The sequence below is a fragment of the Trematomus bernacchii genome, unplaced genomic scaffold (assembly GCF_902827165.1).
Source record: "Trematomus bernacchii unplaced genomic scaffold, fTreBer1.1, whole genome shotgun sequence".
Lineage (NCBI taxonomy): Eukaryota > Metazoa > Chordata > Actinopteri > Perciformes > Nototheniidae > Trematomus > Trematomus bernacchii.
In genome coordinates, this window is record NW_022987705.1 from 3376141 (window position 1) to 3393169 (window position 17029).

The window sequence follows — 17029 nt, forward strand, 5'->3', positions numbered from 1 at the left end:
GACAACCTGTATAAGGACGTTGGCACAGGCTACCGGGGAAGTGGACGGCGAGGAACATTACAGGGTTTTTACTCAGAAGGGGGCTTCCCGGGGTACTGCAGCTGGAGCTGTTGTCTGGTGGTTGAGGGAACAGCAGACCCCGCCTCACCCCAGTGAAGAATCCACAGTGCCCAATAAATAAAAATGTATTCTGCACTGAAATTCCTCTCGTCAAATTGCATGTTTATCTTTTGCAGCCTGGTGCATAAACACACTAACAGTTGTTTTTGGGGGGGGGGACGCGCACAGGTGACGTCATCGCCTGTATTGAGTTTCGCCGAGTTTTCAAAGCTTTTTTCTCTTTTGAATGATATATTTCACATCAGATTAAACAGCAAACGGCTGAATAAATAATGTGCATACAATTGCAAGGTTGCTCGTTTTAAGGAAAGGCAATGAAAGGATAAGATGTCATTTGTCAGTATAGTCCTATTTCTTAAAACCTTCGCTGTTGTTTAAGTGTCTGATACTTGATAACCACGAATAGTAAGCAATGATATAACAGTAATGATATAACATATATGATAATGTAAGACACTGTGTTATTTTCAATCAAGCTTAAAAGATAATTTGTTCAAACTAGCTCCACTCGCTTTAATTGCTCCTTTGAATGTAATTTTCCTCTGTGGTTTCCTACTCAACACATTTTTGTATTGTAATGCCACTCATATTTTATTTTTTATTTTATTTTAAGGTGACATTGAATGTTTTGAAAGGTGCCCTAAAATAAAGTTCATTATTGATTAGTGCCTATATCACACTATTAATGTTCCTTATTTTAGACTAGGTTTTTCCTGGTGTCAATAGGGAAGATCTGCACTGTTCTCTACATAACATGTTCAGCAGAGCAGGTATTTCTCCTGCCAGATATGGCACCCCCCCTACAACTTTGTCCAGGATAGTCACACTGTCACCAAAATCACACTGGTGTTTGCTGTTCCCCTCTAGTTTGTGCTCGCAAAAGCATTTTACTCTGGGCCCAGCAGGTAAAAAACTAAAGAGGGGCTTCCAAATCCGGCAGAGAAGGTGCTGCCAGATATCGCACCCCCCCCTACAACTTTGTCCAGGACAGTCACAACTTCACCAAAATCACATTGGTGTTTGCTGTTCCCCTCTAGTTTATGCTCACCAAAGCATTTTACTCTGGGCCCAGCAGGTGAAAAACTAAAGAGGGGCTTCCAAATCCGGCAGACCAGGTGTTGTAGCTGCCGGATTTGGAAGCCCCCCTATATCTTTGTCCAGGATGGTCATAGACTCACCAAAATCACACTGGTGTTTGCTGTTCCTCTCTAGTTTGTGCTCGCAAAAGCATTTTACTCTGGGCCCAGCAGGTGAAAAACTAAAGAGGGGCTTCCAAATCCGGCAGACCAGGTGTTGTAGCTGCCGGATTTGGAAGCCCCCCTATATCTTTGTCCAGGATGGTCATAGACTCACCAAAATCACACTGGTGTTTGCTGTTCCCCTCTAGTTTGTGCTCGCAAAAGCATTTTACTCTGGGCCCAGCAGGTAAAAAACTAAAGAGGGGCTTCCAAATCCGGCAGAGAAGGTGCTGCCAGATATCGCACCCCCCCTACAACTTTGCCCAGGACAGTCACAACTTCACCAAAATCACATTGGTGTTTGCTGTTCCCCTCTAGTTTATGCTCACCAAAGCATTTTACTCTGGGCCCAGCAGGTGAAAAACTAAAGAGGGGCTTCCAAATCCGGCAGACCAGGTGTTGTAGCTGCCGGATTTGGAAGCCCTTCTTTAGTTTTTCACCTGCTGGGCCCAGAGTGAAATGCTTTGGTGAGCATAAACTAGAGGGGAACAGCAAACACCAGTGTGATTTTGGTGAGTCTATGACCATCCTGGACAAAATTATAGGGGGGCTTCCAAATCCGGCAGCTACAACACCTGGTCTGCCGGATATGGAAGCCCCTCTTTAGTTTTTCACTTGCTGGGCCCAGAGTAAAATGCTTTGGTGAGCATAAACTAGAGGGGAACAGCAAACACCAGTGTGATTTTGGTGACAGTGTGACTGTCCTGGACAAAGTTGTAGGGGGGGTGCCATATCTGGCAGCACCTGGTCTGCCGGATTTGGAAGCCCCTCTTTAGTTTTTCACCTGCTGGGCCCAGAGTAAAATGCTTTTGCGAGCACAAACTAGAGGGGAACAGCAAACACCAGTGTGATTTTGGTGAGTCTATGACCATCCTGGACAAAATGATAGGGGGGGTTCCAAATCTGGCAGGAGAAATACCTGCTCTGCTGAACATGTTATGTAGAGAACAGTGCAGATCTTCCCTATTGACACCGGGATTAACCTAGTCTAAAATAAGGAACATTAATAGTGTGATATAGGCACAGATATAAGATCAATAATACACTTTATTTTAGGGCACATTTCAAAGCATTCAATGTCACCTTAAAATACAATAAAAAATAAAATATGAGTGGCATTACAATACAAACATGTGTTGAGTAGGAAACCACAGAGGAACATTACATTCAAAGGAGCAATTAAAGCGAGTGAAGCCAGTTTGAACACATTATAATCTTTTAGGCTTGATTGAAAATAACACAGTGTCTGACATATGTTATATAATTACTGTTATATCATTGCTTATATTCGTGGTTATCAGACACTTAAACAACAGAGAAGGTTTTAAAAAAATAGGACTATACTGACAAATGACATATTATCCTGTCATTGTCTGTTCTGTAGGAAGGAGGAACATAACAGAGTGGCCTCAAAAACGGAAGTTTGTTCCAATACGAAGATTGTGACAGATCTGAAAAGTGTCCTTAAAACGAGCCTCCACGCAATTGTATGCACATTATTTATTCAGCCGTTTGCTGTTTAATCTGATGGGAAATATATCATTCAAAAGAGAGAAAGTAAATAGTATCTTTCGTTTTTCCGCTTAGAAAACTAGGCGAACGCTCAATACAGGCGATGACGTCACTTTGCTCGTCCCCGCGAACAGGGCTTCAATCTACGGCAAGGCTTCAATCTACGGCATAACAATGCTCTTTCCTAATCAATCTAATAAACCATCCCCGCGCGCCCCTCGAAAATCGAATTCCACGTGAAATTGTGTTGCGCATGCTCAAAGCAGCCTCCCCTCATCTGGTGTTACGTAATAGTGTTGATGCATGCACTTATATTCATGTGGGTGCAGCAGGACGCGGTCACACGGCAGCAGTTGTATCCATCCACAATAAACGAGGATATGCCTCCTGTGAATATCGAGAGTTCAGGTAAGCCTGCTCCATTTAATACCCGTTTACTATACAGAGAAAACAGTGTATTCACATTTGGATGGATTCAGCGCTGATGCATGTTACGCCCCACGTTATACCGTTATCCCCCTAACCTTATTTATATGTGCTGCCGCTGCGTATGCATAATAAAACATCATGTGCTGTTAGTGCCTCGTTATCACTGTGTGATCTAAAGCAGGATGATGGGCGATCAGGCTGTACAAACTGTTCTTCAAAATACTCAGTCAGTAGAAATGAAAAATGATACGAGAGGAGTTTAATTTGGATCCACACTGCTCGTAAGGCAATGCAATTTTGTAAATACGCAATGAATACAGGAAATGTTAACCAGGTAAACATCAGACTGCCTGCGGTACTTCCTCTATAGCAGGTTATTATTACATAATAACTCTTCTCTTCATGGGGGTCAATGACAGGTTGGCTTTTATTTTTACACCGCCATTCTTGAGTTGAGTGCAGTGGGTTGACTTTATTGTATTTCTGCTGAAGTTTTGCAATTCGTCTGGTAATATGTCAACCATTACCCAATAACTTTTCACATCCATAGTCCTTTGTTTTAAACCTGTATTATCCTATGTTTTGCTTGTTTTATTTTTATTTTAGTCTCCTTGATGGTTTTTAAATGTCATTTTATAGAGTGATTCCGCTGCACTATATATTACTGTTCTTACTTTTTTGTTTTTTTGCAAAGCACTTTGAATGGCCCAGTGTTGACGTGCTATACATAAACTTGCCTTGTCTTGCCTTAACTCATTTTCTTAAAGTTTTTTTTTCATGTGTTTTCTTTGTTTCATTCGTTACTATATTGTACGTGTATAGGATTAGGAATATTAGGATAATAGAAACAATACAGCATTTATTCTGTTTTAGTATCACGGCCACTCCTTAGACCTATACTGCATGACTGAAAGCTCAACAAACATTAGAGATCTGACACTGGATCTGATATATGGAGCGTTCCTAATTGTTTAGGATGTTTGCCAACACTGCAGTGAAGCCAAAGAAAACAAAATCACTCTGACCCAGTTATTCCTCCCACTGAGAAACTGAACTCTCGCAGTCACTTTTGCTCTAAATGATCGAGTTTGTAGATCAGTTTCGATGTTGATTGTTCTTGTAGTCAAGATAAGAACCATAAGGGTTTGACTGAGTGTTTATGTGTTTCCGACAGATGATGCCAAGCCTGTTGACAATGGCAAGGCCGTGAAATGCATTACCACCGCGATGAAGGGGCTGGAGACCATTGAGCCTTTGGTGCGCTCTGTAGAAGAAACCCCAGAGCCAATCTCCACTGAGGTACAAGGATCCATTCCTTCATGGGTCAAAGGCAACCTCCTCCGAAACGGCCCGGGGAAGTTTGAGTTTGGAAACACACAGTGAGTCACCTGCACAACAACACTAACAAATAACGTGTTTAAACGTGTTTGACTAAAGCGTTAATTTCTTCACAGCTACAATCACTGGTTTGATGGGATGGCGTTGCTGCATAAGTTCACCATCGCAGAAGGCCAGGTGACCTACATGAGTCGCTTCCTGAACAGCGAGGCCTACAGGAAGAATAGTGAAAGGGACCGCATCATGATGTCAGAATTTGGTACCCTCGCTTTGCCGGACCCCTGTAAAAACATCTTCCAGCGCTTCCTGTCCCGCTTTGAGATGATGGGTGAGTACACTAAATAAGAAGAGACGGAGTAAATGAATAACTTGTGACAAAAGGCGAGGGCTCATGAAGATTGACTGTAGTTGGTTTGTTGGGTGATTGTCTGAGAGTGGGGCTTCACTTTCTGCAGCTTGGTGGTCTCAGAAGAAGCTCAAGAGACAAAGGGAAAATGTAAATCTAGTGGAAGAAGTTTTGCTGAAAGTATGGGGCCAGGGGAGGAGCTCTAGTGCTCTGTTTACACAAGGATTACATAACAACATCTGTTGCATTCGGGAACCTTAGAGGGTTTAACCCACACTGAACATTTCACATTCCTGCTGAACTGCAGCTGAAAAGATTCCTGCTGAGGAAGGAAGACTCTTGTTCCTTGAAAAGGCCAATACTGTGTGTTTCTCTCTGTTACAGACTCCACGGACAATGCAAATGTGAACTTTGTGAAATACAAAGGTGACTACTATGTCAGCACGGAGACAAACTTCATGCATAGAGTGAACCCGGAAAACTTAGAAACATTGGACAAGGTAGTAACATGGAGCAATATATAGAAAACAATAACAGTGTCATTATTTTACATGTATACTGTATATATAAATATATATAATCTGTCTTTATAGTCCAGTTATATCAGCCCTAATCCTCATCTTGCCATTTTGCTCTATTATGTTTTGTAGGTAGACTGGAGCAAGTTCATTGCTGTGAATGGAGCCACTGCTCACCCCCACTATGACCCTGACGGTACCGCCTACAATATGGGCAACTCCTATGGAAGCAAAGGTAGGTCCAGTTGACTCAAATTAAAGAAATAAAAGACCCACAAAATGTTTGTATATGTATCACTTTTCCTATACTCCAATGTGAAAAAAACAAGAGAATTGTGGTTGAATTTAAGTAACTGAGGGTTGCGTTTAAGAACAGCAAAGTTATATTTAGATAAAATGGTGTTTGGTGTTATGCAAAAGTGTTTTGAATAGTAAGGATTCAGTGAAAATGCATGTTTTCGTCAAAATGAGCATTCTATTGAATAATAATGCTTTGATTATACTGCACAGATGCTTACATATGGTTTGTTGTTAAAAGCAGCGCCGATTTATATCAATACACGGAGACATTTCTCATATTGATAACTATAACCTGCAAAGTAAATACATGGAAACAAGATGTAAACTATTTGTTTACAAATTCAAATGAAGTAGAAGTATAAAGTAATAATAATAATAACTTACATTTATATAGCGCCTTTCAGGGGACCCAAGGTCGCTTTACAGAAAAAACAGGAATAAAAAAACAACAACAAAAAACAGTCAGACAGACAAAACAACAAATAAATTAGGGGATGAAGTAGAATGGAAATACTCAGGAAAAGCACCTCAAAGTGTACTTAAGTAGAGTACTTGAGTAAATGTACTTTGTCACTTTCCACCCCTGATTATCCTGTTTATCCTGTTTATCCTATGTATCAGGAGCATTGTACAACATCATCAGAGTTCCTCCTGAGAAGTCTGACTCCAAAGACACTCTCCATGGAGCCAAAGTCCTCTGCTCCATTGTGCCTGCCAACAAGTCCCATCCCTCCTACTACCACAGCTTTGGTGAGACAGCACTCCTGGATATAGTATTCATCTGTGGTGTTTTTATTTCAATTGAAGCTGCCAATGACACCCTTCTCCTGCCTCCAGCCATGTCAGAGAACTACGTGGTGTTCATCGAGCAGCCAATAAAGATGGACCTGATGAAGATAGTCACAGCTAAACTGAGGGGGAAGGCTTTGAGCGACGGCATCTACTGGGATCCCAAACAGGAAACTGTCTTCCATCTCGTGGACAAGCGTACAGGCGAGGTGAGTTGTGATTATAGATGTAGGGAAATCCCCTCACTTCTTTAAAGGTCACCTATTATGCAAAATCCACTTTTTCATGTCTTTTATACACAAACACGTGCCCCCTCTGTGTAAAGAGAGTCATCAAGTTTCAGGAAAAAAGATTCTCTCACTTTTTGTCCTGATCCATTTATATAAAAACCTGTCTGAAAATTTGCTGATCAGATTTTGTCCACTTTATGATGTCATAACAATTTTTTGGCTTGTGTAACCATTAGCCAATCACCAACCAAGGTAACCCCCCCCCCCCCCCCCCCCCACCCTTATCACCTGAATCTCCTCCTAGAGCACCATTGAGTTCTTTTTAACCAAATATCTCTCTGAGGGGCGTGGGGAGTGGCTCCTTATTTTCATCTAAAGTAACAGACCGAGAATCAGCACTTTTGAAACAGGGCTGAAACAGAGAGGATTATGGGATGCTAGAATGATCTGTTTGGTATTTGGAGCCAAACACTTCAGAGACATGTTTTGTATATATCTGAGACCTATAATATATTGATGAAAAACAGTATAATAGGGGACCTTTAAAACCTGGATCATCTAATAGTGACTTCTGTTTCGCAGGTTAGCCCGGTGAAGTACCACACCAAAGCCATCGCCACCTTCCATCAGATCAACGCCTTCGAGGAGGACGGGTTCCTGATGATCGACCTGTGCTGCGCAGACGACGGTGGAGCCATCAACAACTATCTCATCCAGAACTTACGCAAGTCAGGAGAAGCATTAGATGAGGTCAGTTTATCATTTATATGCTCATATTGTAGTATTCTCTCTGCTGCTATCACACTGTGAGACCGTGTCATTCTTGTGCCACTTCCAGAAACTTGAAAACAGATGCCATTGCTCCATTTACACTACTAATGTTTACAATCGATAAAAAATAACAAAAAAATAATCTGTGATTCATCATGATTAATCACACTTTTAAAATACAAGTATTGGGGGATAAAACAAATACACATGTGGTGTTATAATTAAGAAATGCATGACAAACTGGTAAGATAAGTCAGAGTTTTTTTTTTTAACTTTATTACATGATTTCTGATTTATTGGCATGAAGTTCGCCAATTTTCTGACACTTAGCAAAATGCCGCTGTGATGACCCTCTTCATAATGTGCGCTACACACTATCTGTCCTCTCAGTGATGAACCTCTCCACTATCTCCCACTCAATTTGCAACTTCAAGAAACTTGTTTGTGCATGCTTCTCCAAAATGCCTCCTGTGACTTCACTACACCTGAAGCGATCGAGTGCAGAACATTTGTCAAGTGTCACAACCGCGAGCTAGTGATTGTTCTTCCTGACGTCCAGTTGTCTCCAGTCAGTGCAATGTATGTCTCTTGTGCCAATTACGGGAGCAACTTTGGGTCAAAGTTTTTTATTTTTGAACCCGGTAAAGTTCCAGATGAATCGCAAGCGTTAACGTTGACAGGCTTAATCAAATTAGATTCCATTTTGTGCAGTAAACAAAGGTAAAGCCCACCCTGAGAGTCACCGTTGAACATCATCAAAGAGAAAACAAGTTTTTGTACCCTCCCTAAATTTCCCAAAATGCATAAACACTGCATTCCTGTGTGGTGTCATTGTCAGGTCTACAACACAATATGCAGGGCCTTCCCGAGGCGTTTTGTTCTGCCGCTGCAGCTGACGGGTGAGACCCCGACAGACCAGAACCTGAACACACGGCCCTCCAGTACAGCAACCTGTGTCCAGATCAACAAAGATAAGGTGGGTTGTTAAGCACAGTTTGTTTTCCTGACAGCTTTTAAAGTACTCGGCTCATTTACTGGAGTAGAAGAAGCAATACTATAATGTAGAAATACTCTATTACAAGTCTGACACACAGCATACTTGTTGTAAATAGTAGGCTATAAGTACAAAAGGAAGGAGGAGGGCAAAATAAAGTGTAAAAGGGGGATATGCAAATAGTTGATCCTACAACAATCCTACAAACAGTGGTACAATAGAGTTGATCCGCTCTTTGTCAACAGGTGTTTTGCCAACACGAGGATCTCCATGGAGACGACCTCTACGAGTACGGTGGCCTGGAGTTCCCTCAGATCAACTACGGGAAATGTAACACGCGACAATATCGATATTTCTACGGCTGCGGATTCAGACACCTGGTGGGAGACTCTCTGCTCAAGATGGACCTCAAGGACAAGACGCTCAAGGTTGGTGTGTGTGTGTGTGTGTGTGTGTGTGTGTGTGTGTGTGTGTGTGTGTGTGTGTGTGTGTGTGTGTGTGTGTGTGTGTGTGTCAGGGATGCAAACTTGTCACCTTTCGGCGAAATTCGCCGTTTTGAATCCAAAATAGGTAGTTTGTGTGATTCATGTAGGTCTGCAATAAAAATATTTTTGGGGTATGTGGGGGGTCTCGGACCCGGAGTAATCTGCGGCCGCGAGCTGTTATGTGCCATCATGACACGCATGGTGTTCTTTTTTTATATATTATAATGAAGCGCGAGCTGTGTGCTCAAGTCTTCCTGCCTGTCGGCTCTGCTCATGGATGTATAATAAGGCTCTGCTGCTCCGGGATGAGGGTCTAGCTTCAGCAGCTACATTACCTACGGGTGCGTTCGTTAATATTAACTGTGCGGTCCGGAGTCACTGTGGCACAGACTGGACCGCTGGTGAACAGCTGTTAGAACGGGCCGTTCAGGTGTTCCGAGCAGAGCTCCCTGTCGGAGCGGCAGAGCGTGATGTGCACTGAAAAGTGTTCCTGTCGCAATATTATCGTTGAGCTAGCTAACTAGCATACATTGTCACTATCTGCTAACGTTAGCTTTAGCCTTCGTTTTCAAATAGTTTTTTTCATAGGCTATAAACGGAGGTGGTATAAGTATATATCTTGTACTTGAGTAAAAGTAGAAGCACTCAGATCTTGTACTAGAGTAAAAGTAGAAGTACTCAGATCTTGTACTAGAGTAAAAGTAGAAGTACTCAGGTCTTGTTCGTAAAAGTAGAAGTACTCAGATCTTGTACTTGAGTAAAAGTAGAAGTACTCAGGTCTTGTACTTGAGTAAAAGTAGAAGTACTCAGGTCTTGTTCTTGAGTAAAAGTAGAAGTACTCAGGTCTTGTACTTGAGTAAAAGTAGAAGTACTCAGGTCTTGTACTTGAGTAAAAGTAGAAGTAGATGTCCTGCATTCAAAATGTTCCTCAAGTAAAAGTAGAAAAGTATTCTCATCAAAATATAGTTAAAGTAGCAACAGTAAAAGTAGTCGTTGTGCAGATTGGTCCATTTCAGAATAATATATATGATATGTTTTATAATGATTGATCATGAAAGTGTTCTCAAAGCTGGTAAAGGTGCAGCTAGTTTTAATAACTTTGTATACTGCAGGGTAGCTTGTGAATTTACTCCAGGTGGAACTAAAGTCTGATTTAACACTTGATTATATTTCACATCATTCATCCACATCTGTAAAGTAACTAAAGCTATTAAATACATGTAGTGGAGTAGAAGTACACCATTTACATCTGAACTGTAGTGGAGTAGAAGAACAAAGTAGCAACACATTGAAATACTTAAATAAAGTACAAGTATCTCAAAATTGTACCCAAGTATAGTACTTGTTGAGTTTATGAACTTAGTTACTTTACACCACTGGCTATACAGATAGAAAGACTAAGCCTTGCACAGAGGCATGAAAATACATTTTCAAAATGCTCAACAGTGCTGCCAAAATTATAAACTGACTGCTCCACAATTCAAATAAATACTTTTATACATTTCTATTAGATGTGACTCTTTGGCGTTTCTGTTATTAACTGCTTTAGTTGTTCTGACTGCTAAAATCCTCTGTTATTCCTCATTTTAAAGCCGATATTCCGTGGGGTCGGGGGGCTCGGATCCTTGTCACCTTTTTCATACCTGATGAGTTTGCATCCCTGATGGTGTGTGTGTGTGTGTGTGTGTGTGTGTGTGTGTGTGTGTGTGTGTGTGTGTGTGTGTGTGTGTGTGTGTGTGTGTGTGTGTGTGTGTGTGTGTGTGTGTGTGTGTGTGTGTGTGTGTGTGTGTGTGTGTGTGTGTGTGTGTGTGTGTGTGTGGAGACATAAATGAAAGCAGTGATAGCAGCAGTAGAAGCAGCAATGAGAAGGAACTAGTTAGATTTATTAGATTACATTAAATGTACATGTTTCCACATTTTACAAACTACAACTTTTAAATATGAGTTATTGTAATAAATTCTTCATGGGAAAACGGTTTATTCAATGCCTTAAAGGTGGGGTAGGTAAGTTTGAGAAACCAGCTCGAGATACACTTTTTGTTATATTCCATGGAATGCTCTTAACATCCCGATAGCAATGAATATCTTAAGTGCTTTGACAAAAAATCCATAAAAAAATGTCATCTGTGGAAGCCGTAGTACTGTAAAAAGCACGACCAATCATTTTAGCCGGCCCGGATAAAATAACTGGATGGCCTACCTGCCTGTCAGCCTTCCATCTGTGCACACATTTATCTCGTGCCCTCATTGGTCATGTGCGCGTTCGTGTGTGTTGGAGGAGGGGCTCTGTAAGGAAGTTGCAGATTTCTTCCGGCTGTGTATTTTCAAATTCTAGCGCACTCGAGCTGGTTTCTCCAAAATTACCTACCCCACCTTTAATGAGTTATACATTTGATTCCAAATGCAAATCATAACAAAATAATATTCTTAGTATTCCTTGACTTACAGAGGCTAACATTCACTCTTTTATTCATCTGAAATTGTACCTAAGTTTAGTTGATCATAACATATTTGTTATGGATTTGATCTGCAGGTAGAACAAACTTTTCTAGGGGTGTCAGTTTTTGACAAAGACAAAATGTGGACTTCAACAATAATCCATTTAGAAGTCAGTATTGTGAGTCAAGTTGTTGGTTTATCTACAGTAGAACATACCCTTGTAATAGCCGGGATAATGAGCAGCGAGACGGTCAATCATGAAAAAAGAACATTCATGGGGATCAGGATCCTGAACGCCTCGCTGCTCATTACCTATCCTTTACTTATGCTCTTTTCCTGTCTGTGACCTCAGGTCTGGTACCAGAAGGGTTTCTTCCCGTCAGAGCCGGTGTTTGTGCCGTCACCTGACGCTGTGGAGGAGGACGAGGGAGTCATCCTGTCTGTGGTCCTCACCCCCTCACAGGTAGGACTCAGTACAGGAATTGTAGCCCAGATAATAATAATCTATATTTGTATAGCACCTTTCATACAATAAGTGCAGTTCAAAGTGCTTCACATAGACATTTCACAGAAAATTGATTGTGGTGGAAATGCCACCCTTAATCACCTTCTGGTAAGAAAAGAACAAATATACAAGCTTAAACCAAAGTTGTGTTATTTAATAAAGAGTTATAGCATTTAACAGAATCAATCATATTTCCAGCTGGAAGGCCAGATAACCTGTACCACTGATGTAGCTCAAGAATCTGTAGCTCAAGAATCTGTAGCTCAAGAATCTGACCCTGTTACACAGAAAAGCAATGTCACACAGGAAGAGGATTCATTCAGCTGGGCAATCCACATTACAGTCCCAAGAAGGGTGGGGGGGCAGACAGAAGGGGAAGCACAGCATGTTAATTACAACCCTAACATCCATATGATAACTGCCTGACAATGGTCGGGGCGACACTCTTCTGTCTGAGAACATTTCATAGCCAGGAAACCTACATGTACATACATATTGAATCGCTGTAAATTCCCATCATATTGATGTCACACAGAATACAGTTACCAGTAAAAGACATAAAAACAAAGCAGATGACGAACAGCTAAATATTTTGTCGAAAGTTTAGTAGTGAAAAGGGTGGCAGTTCTCGAGTTACACCAGTGTTGTTATGTGTCATTTTATACTGTGTATATTTTTTTATTTAGAGCAAAAGTTGTTTAGAGTTTGTTTAACCAGGTCACCCTGACCGTCTGGTATTACTTGGACACAAAGTCCATCATACAATATACATGAGTCGGATGAAATATTCATAGATCAATGGACACAGGATGCATTTTAATAGTTTAGGAAAAAAAGCAGAAATGTCTAGGTTTTAGGTATGCAAAGATATCTACAGCAAGTTAGTTAGTTCTACTTATAACAAGCTTTCAATTCAAATTAAATTTAAATCCTATTATTTAAAAAGCACGAGCTGTCTGAAAGTGTTGTTGTTGTGCTGTTTCCTGAAAGCATGTTGGGCAAAGTCCTGAACTCAAGTAGTGCTAGATCGTATTATTAACCTCCTTTCTGTGAAGCGCATCAAGTAGCAAACACGTTTATTTTTAAAGCAACATTCAAGAGCAGTTGTCACAAAGAGCTTCTCCATGAAAGACAGAGCAACAGACATGAAATGCAGATACAAAGCAAATCAAATGCAGGGGAAAAATTACACTTTGCTCTAATCAGCAGCAGTTTGTAATAGTCTGTCAATAGGCGCTTTCACACCGCAGTACTTTTCCCACAAAGGTTCATCAGAACTTAGTTCATGAGAACTCTTTAGTTCTCATGAACTACGTAAGTCCCTGGGGGAGGATTAGTCAAATGAAGCCGCTGACGTCACTTCTTCTTCTTCTGCTTTGGGTTTACTGGCAGGCCGCAAACAACTTCACGGCGTATACTGCCACCCGAAGTCCCCGGCCGGAAGTCCCCGGAGCCTTCTGAGTAAATCGCCAGAACGCCGACACCTCCTCATCTCCACCGCTCCCATCTTTTCTTTTGTGTTGCCTCTCTGCGTTTGTGCGCTGGGCTAATGCTAATGCTAATAATGCTAATGCGAGGATAATAAAATGGCGGCTTCACAAAACTTTTTGGGAGTTTTTACGGGGCGTGGTTTGCAATCCGCCCAGCCAATCAGAAATAACCTTTTTCTCCCACGAAAGTCACTGCAAAAGGGGGGTAAAAAGGTTCTCATGAACTCATTTTAGTTCCGGAGTTTTTTGGTGTGAACGCAACATTTCGGAACTATATCGGAACTAAAGTGGGAAAAGTACTGCGGTGTGAAAGCGCCTAATCAGCGCTGTTCAAATACGTCCAAATAGTTTATAATATTGCACATTTCATGTTTTTTTCTTCTATACAGAGCAACATGTTACTGAACAGTCCGTGATGCCGTTGAGCCTCTTGATTTGAAACTAATAACACATTTTTCTCTGCAGGATAAAGGAACGTTCCTCCTGGTTTTGGATGCAAAGACATTTGAAGAACTGGCAAGAGCCAACGTGCCCGTTAACATGGCTTATGGTTTCCATGGTGCGTTCAATGCTACTCCATAAACCTTTTTTTAATTTATTTTGATTCACAATGTCTCTAAATTAATGTTATACAATAATAATAATGCCAAAAACAGTGTTAATCCTCATAATCACTATATGCCCGATGGTACTGACTGCAAGAAATAAAGATAGATGCAGTGTTTTGTTACTGAACTGATCTCTGGTTTGTAGTAACATCCAACAGGAATGAATTTACAGTAAACAGGCCTTATTATGCTTTTGGGGGTTTTCCCTTTCCTATGGTGCTTTTATATAGGTTTGTAAACGGTTAAAATCCCAAAGAAAAGCCTCTATCGGTCTCCTTTGTTTACTTCTGCAACATAGTGACATCACTACGTAACACTCACACTTCTATTGGCTTGCTCCAACACATTGTACGTGATAGGCTAAGGGGCGGGACATCTCTAAGCCGTTGACCAATCACAACAGAGCCGGCCAGCTAACCAATCAGAGCAGACTGGGCTCTGGTTTCAGACAGAGGGTGAAAAGAGGTGCTGCAGCACAGGCAGTATGAGAAAAATTAAGAGCTTTTTGAACATTAAAGCCTGGAGACATGTCACAGTAGAGACACAAAATACAAATAAGAAGCTGACCATTTGCATAATATGTCTTCTTTAAAGGGATAGTACTTCTGAATTCGGGTGGTTTAAGTTAACTAATTATCCGTAGTAAGTAAATGAGAGATCAGCACGCTGCCATGTTAAAGAAAGAGACAAGAGTATCAGCATGGACGTAAAGTAATGTAGCAGGACGTATTTTAGCCAGTCAATATCAGTTTAAGTGTACGCTATATTTTGAATATTTTTACCACTTTACCTTAGACTCAGACAGCCCTTCTCAGGGGAGCTAACGTTTACATCTGTGCTCTTTTCCTAGCCCTCAGACTCCTTTTAAAAAATACTGTAATTTCACCAGAACACAGAAATAAGCTATGGTTTTATGGTGTTATATGTTTGGTTTAGATTTTTTTAAGTCACACAATAACTCAGAAAATAACTGAGCGACGCAGACACAGACGAGCAGTTGCCCATTTCCTATAAGCTAAAATAATTGTTTAATTATTAATACAAATATTTTATGTTAAATGTATTTCATAAAGAACTGATATGGTACTCAAACCTGTGACATTGAGGTTTCACGATGCTCCACCAAAGTGCCTAATTATAATTTTCTTCAAAGACATTCTTTTGTAATCAAACAATATATTTTTTTACAGCTTTGATTGCTTTTATACACTCTTTCTGCCAATAAAATGTTTTAAATCTCTCTGGACTGCCGAGTGTTTTTACAATGATGTGGATTGTCTGTGCATCCTGAACACATACAGCTGTTTCATATGAAGCTTTATTATTTATATTTACACAATCTATTATACAGGGTAAGACAGGAAGTGGATTTTCTTGTTTATTTTAGTGTGTTAGATACCGAATTACAAGTTTTTCATTTCTCTTCGCTAAACCGTACACTAAAAACGTTTTTTTAATCCACTTATACTCTCTTTTTATTCCCCCAGTCATTTGTAATTATTATCAATGAATCAATATAATTCCTAAGGTAAAGGTTCTATTGTAGTGCCGAGAGAAGGGAGTCGGAGGCGGTGCATCGAAGGTGCAAATCTGGCTTTATTGAGCAGCAGAAATGGACATGCTGTCGGGTCGCAGCCCGGGAAGAGAAGAGAAAGCGAAAGGGAGGAGGACACAGTATATACCCCGGAGGTACAGTAAGCATTAGTGTCCGTGCGGAACAATACCCCCAACCTGTAGTTCCTTGATTGAATTATGTAACCCAGTGTATTAATAAGTGATCACAACACTATAAAGTATTTTAAATGAATGTATGATTAACCAGCAGATTCGTGCAAATACAAAATACAACAAATACAAAAGCGAATTTAAACTAAGTAATGATATCCGAAAGACCTCAAAACAGCAGTGCATTAATAACACATGGATACTCAACAGTTGAGTTTTTTCATCTGCTGTAAAAAGTACATCCTCCACTAGAGGTCAGCACCAGACCCCAATTCAGCTGTCAGCATAGTCAGTCCGATCAGTGTGTAAAGTAACTAAGTACATTTACTCAAGTACTGTACTTAAGTAAGTTCTACTCCACTACATTTCAGAGGTAAGTTCTGTACTTTTACTCCACAACTTTTATTTAATACCATTAGTTACTTTACAGATTTGGATTAATGGTGTGAAATATAATCAAGTCTTAAATCAGACTTTTGTTCCACCTGGAGTGTAATTCCCTCGAAGCACAGGCAGACACAAGTGGCTTTCTCATAACGGGTTTATTTAGTGGGAATGCTGTTAACAGCATTCCAACTATCTGTTCTTCTACGCACAAAATTCTTTATTATTCCGCCTGTTATTTTGGCCCTCTTCTTCTCCCACATTCCACATCGCAGAAACTCCGTTCAAACATCAAAACGTTCAGCTCGGTCGGGAATCGATGGCTATTACTTTTCTCATTCATAACTTTCATAATTCCCGAGATATAGCCCATAATTCATCAAATTTTAAACATTTTAACTTTAACATTGCGCAGCTCGTTAAGGCAGAGTGCGTGATGTCAGAGTTAGAGTGGAGGACAGTTTGAAATTTGCCTTCATATTTTTTTTTAAAACTGCCATAATTCCCAAACCCTATATTCCTGAGACATAATATTTCATGACAAACGTAGGAAAATATCTCGTAGCTTGAAAAATGACAAATAATTAAGCAAAATGCCTCTTGAGGGCATGAAGTGACAAAAACTTTCAACATGTCTCCATTAAAGCCCATTGTAATTTCAGGCTGATATTTCCTCACAGCAGCAGCTGTACACAAAAAGCACACTTCAGATACTCAAGGTCCTTGAGATGCTTCACGCTTTGAAATTTCACCGATATCTGTTACGGTTCTTCAACAAAACGTTCACATAGAGGTTTATCTCTCATTC

At 40.5% G+C, this 17029-nt stretch overlaps 1 protein-coding gene across 1 annotated transcript; it reads left to right on the forward strand.

Moving 5' to 3' along the window:
* Window positions 1–3170: 3170 nt before the first annotated feature.
* Window positions 3171–15352, forward strand: LOC117490461 (beta,beta-carotene 9',10'-oxygenase-like). Its single transcript, XM_034140215.1, has 12 exons — window positions 3171–3278; window positions 4474–4678; window positions 4754–4965; window positions 5368–5483; window positions 5634–5736; window positions 6423–6551; window positions 6639–6799; window positions 7403–7570; window positions 8430–8567; window positions 8831–9013; window positions 11862–11972; window positions 13970–15352. The coding sequence occupies exons 1-12, from the start codon at window positions 3188–3190 to the stop codon at window positions 14084–14086; spliced, it is 1734 nt and encodes a 577-aa protein (XP_033996106.1). The 5' UTR covers window positions 3171–3187; the 3' UTR covers window positions 14087–15352.
* The last annotated feature ends 1677 nt before the right edge of the window (window positions 15353–17029 follow it).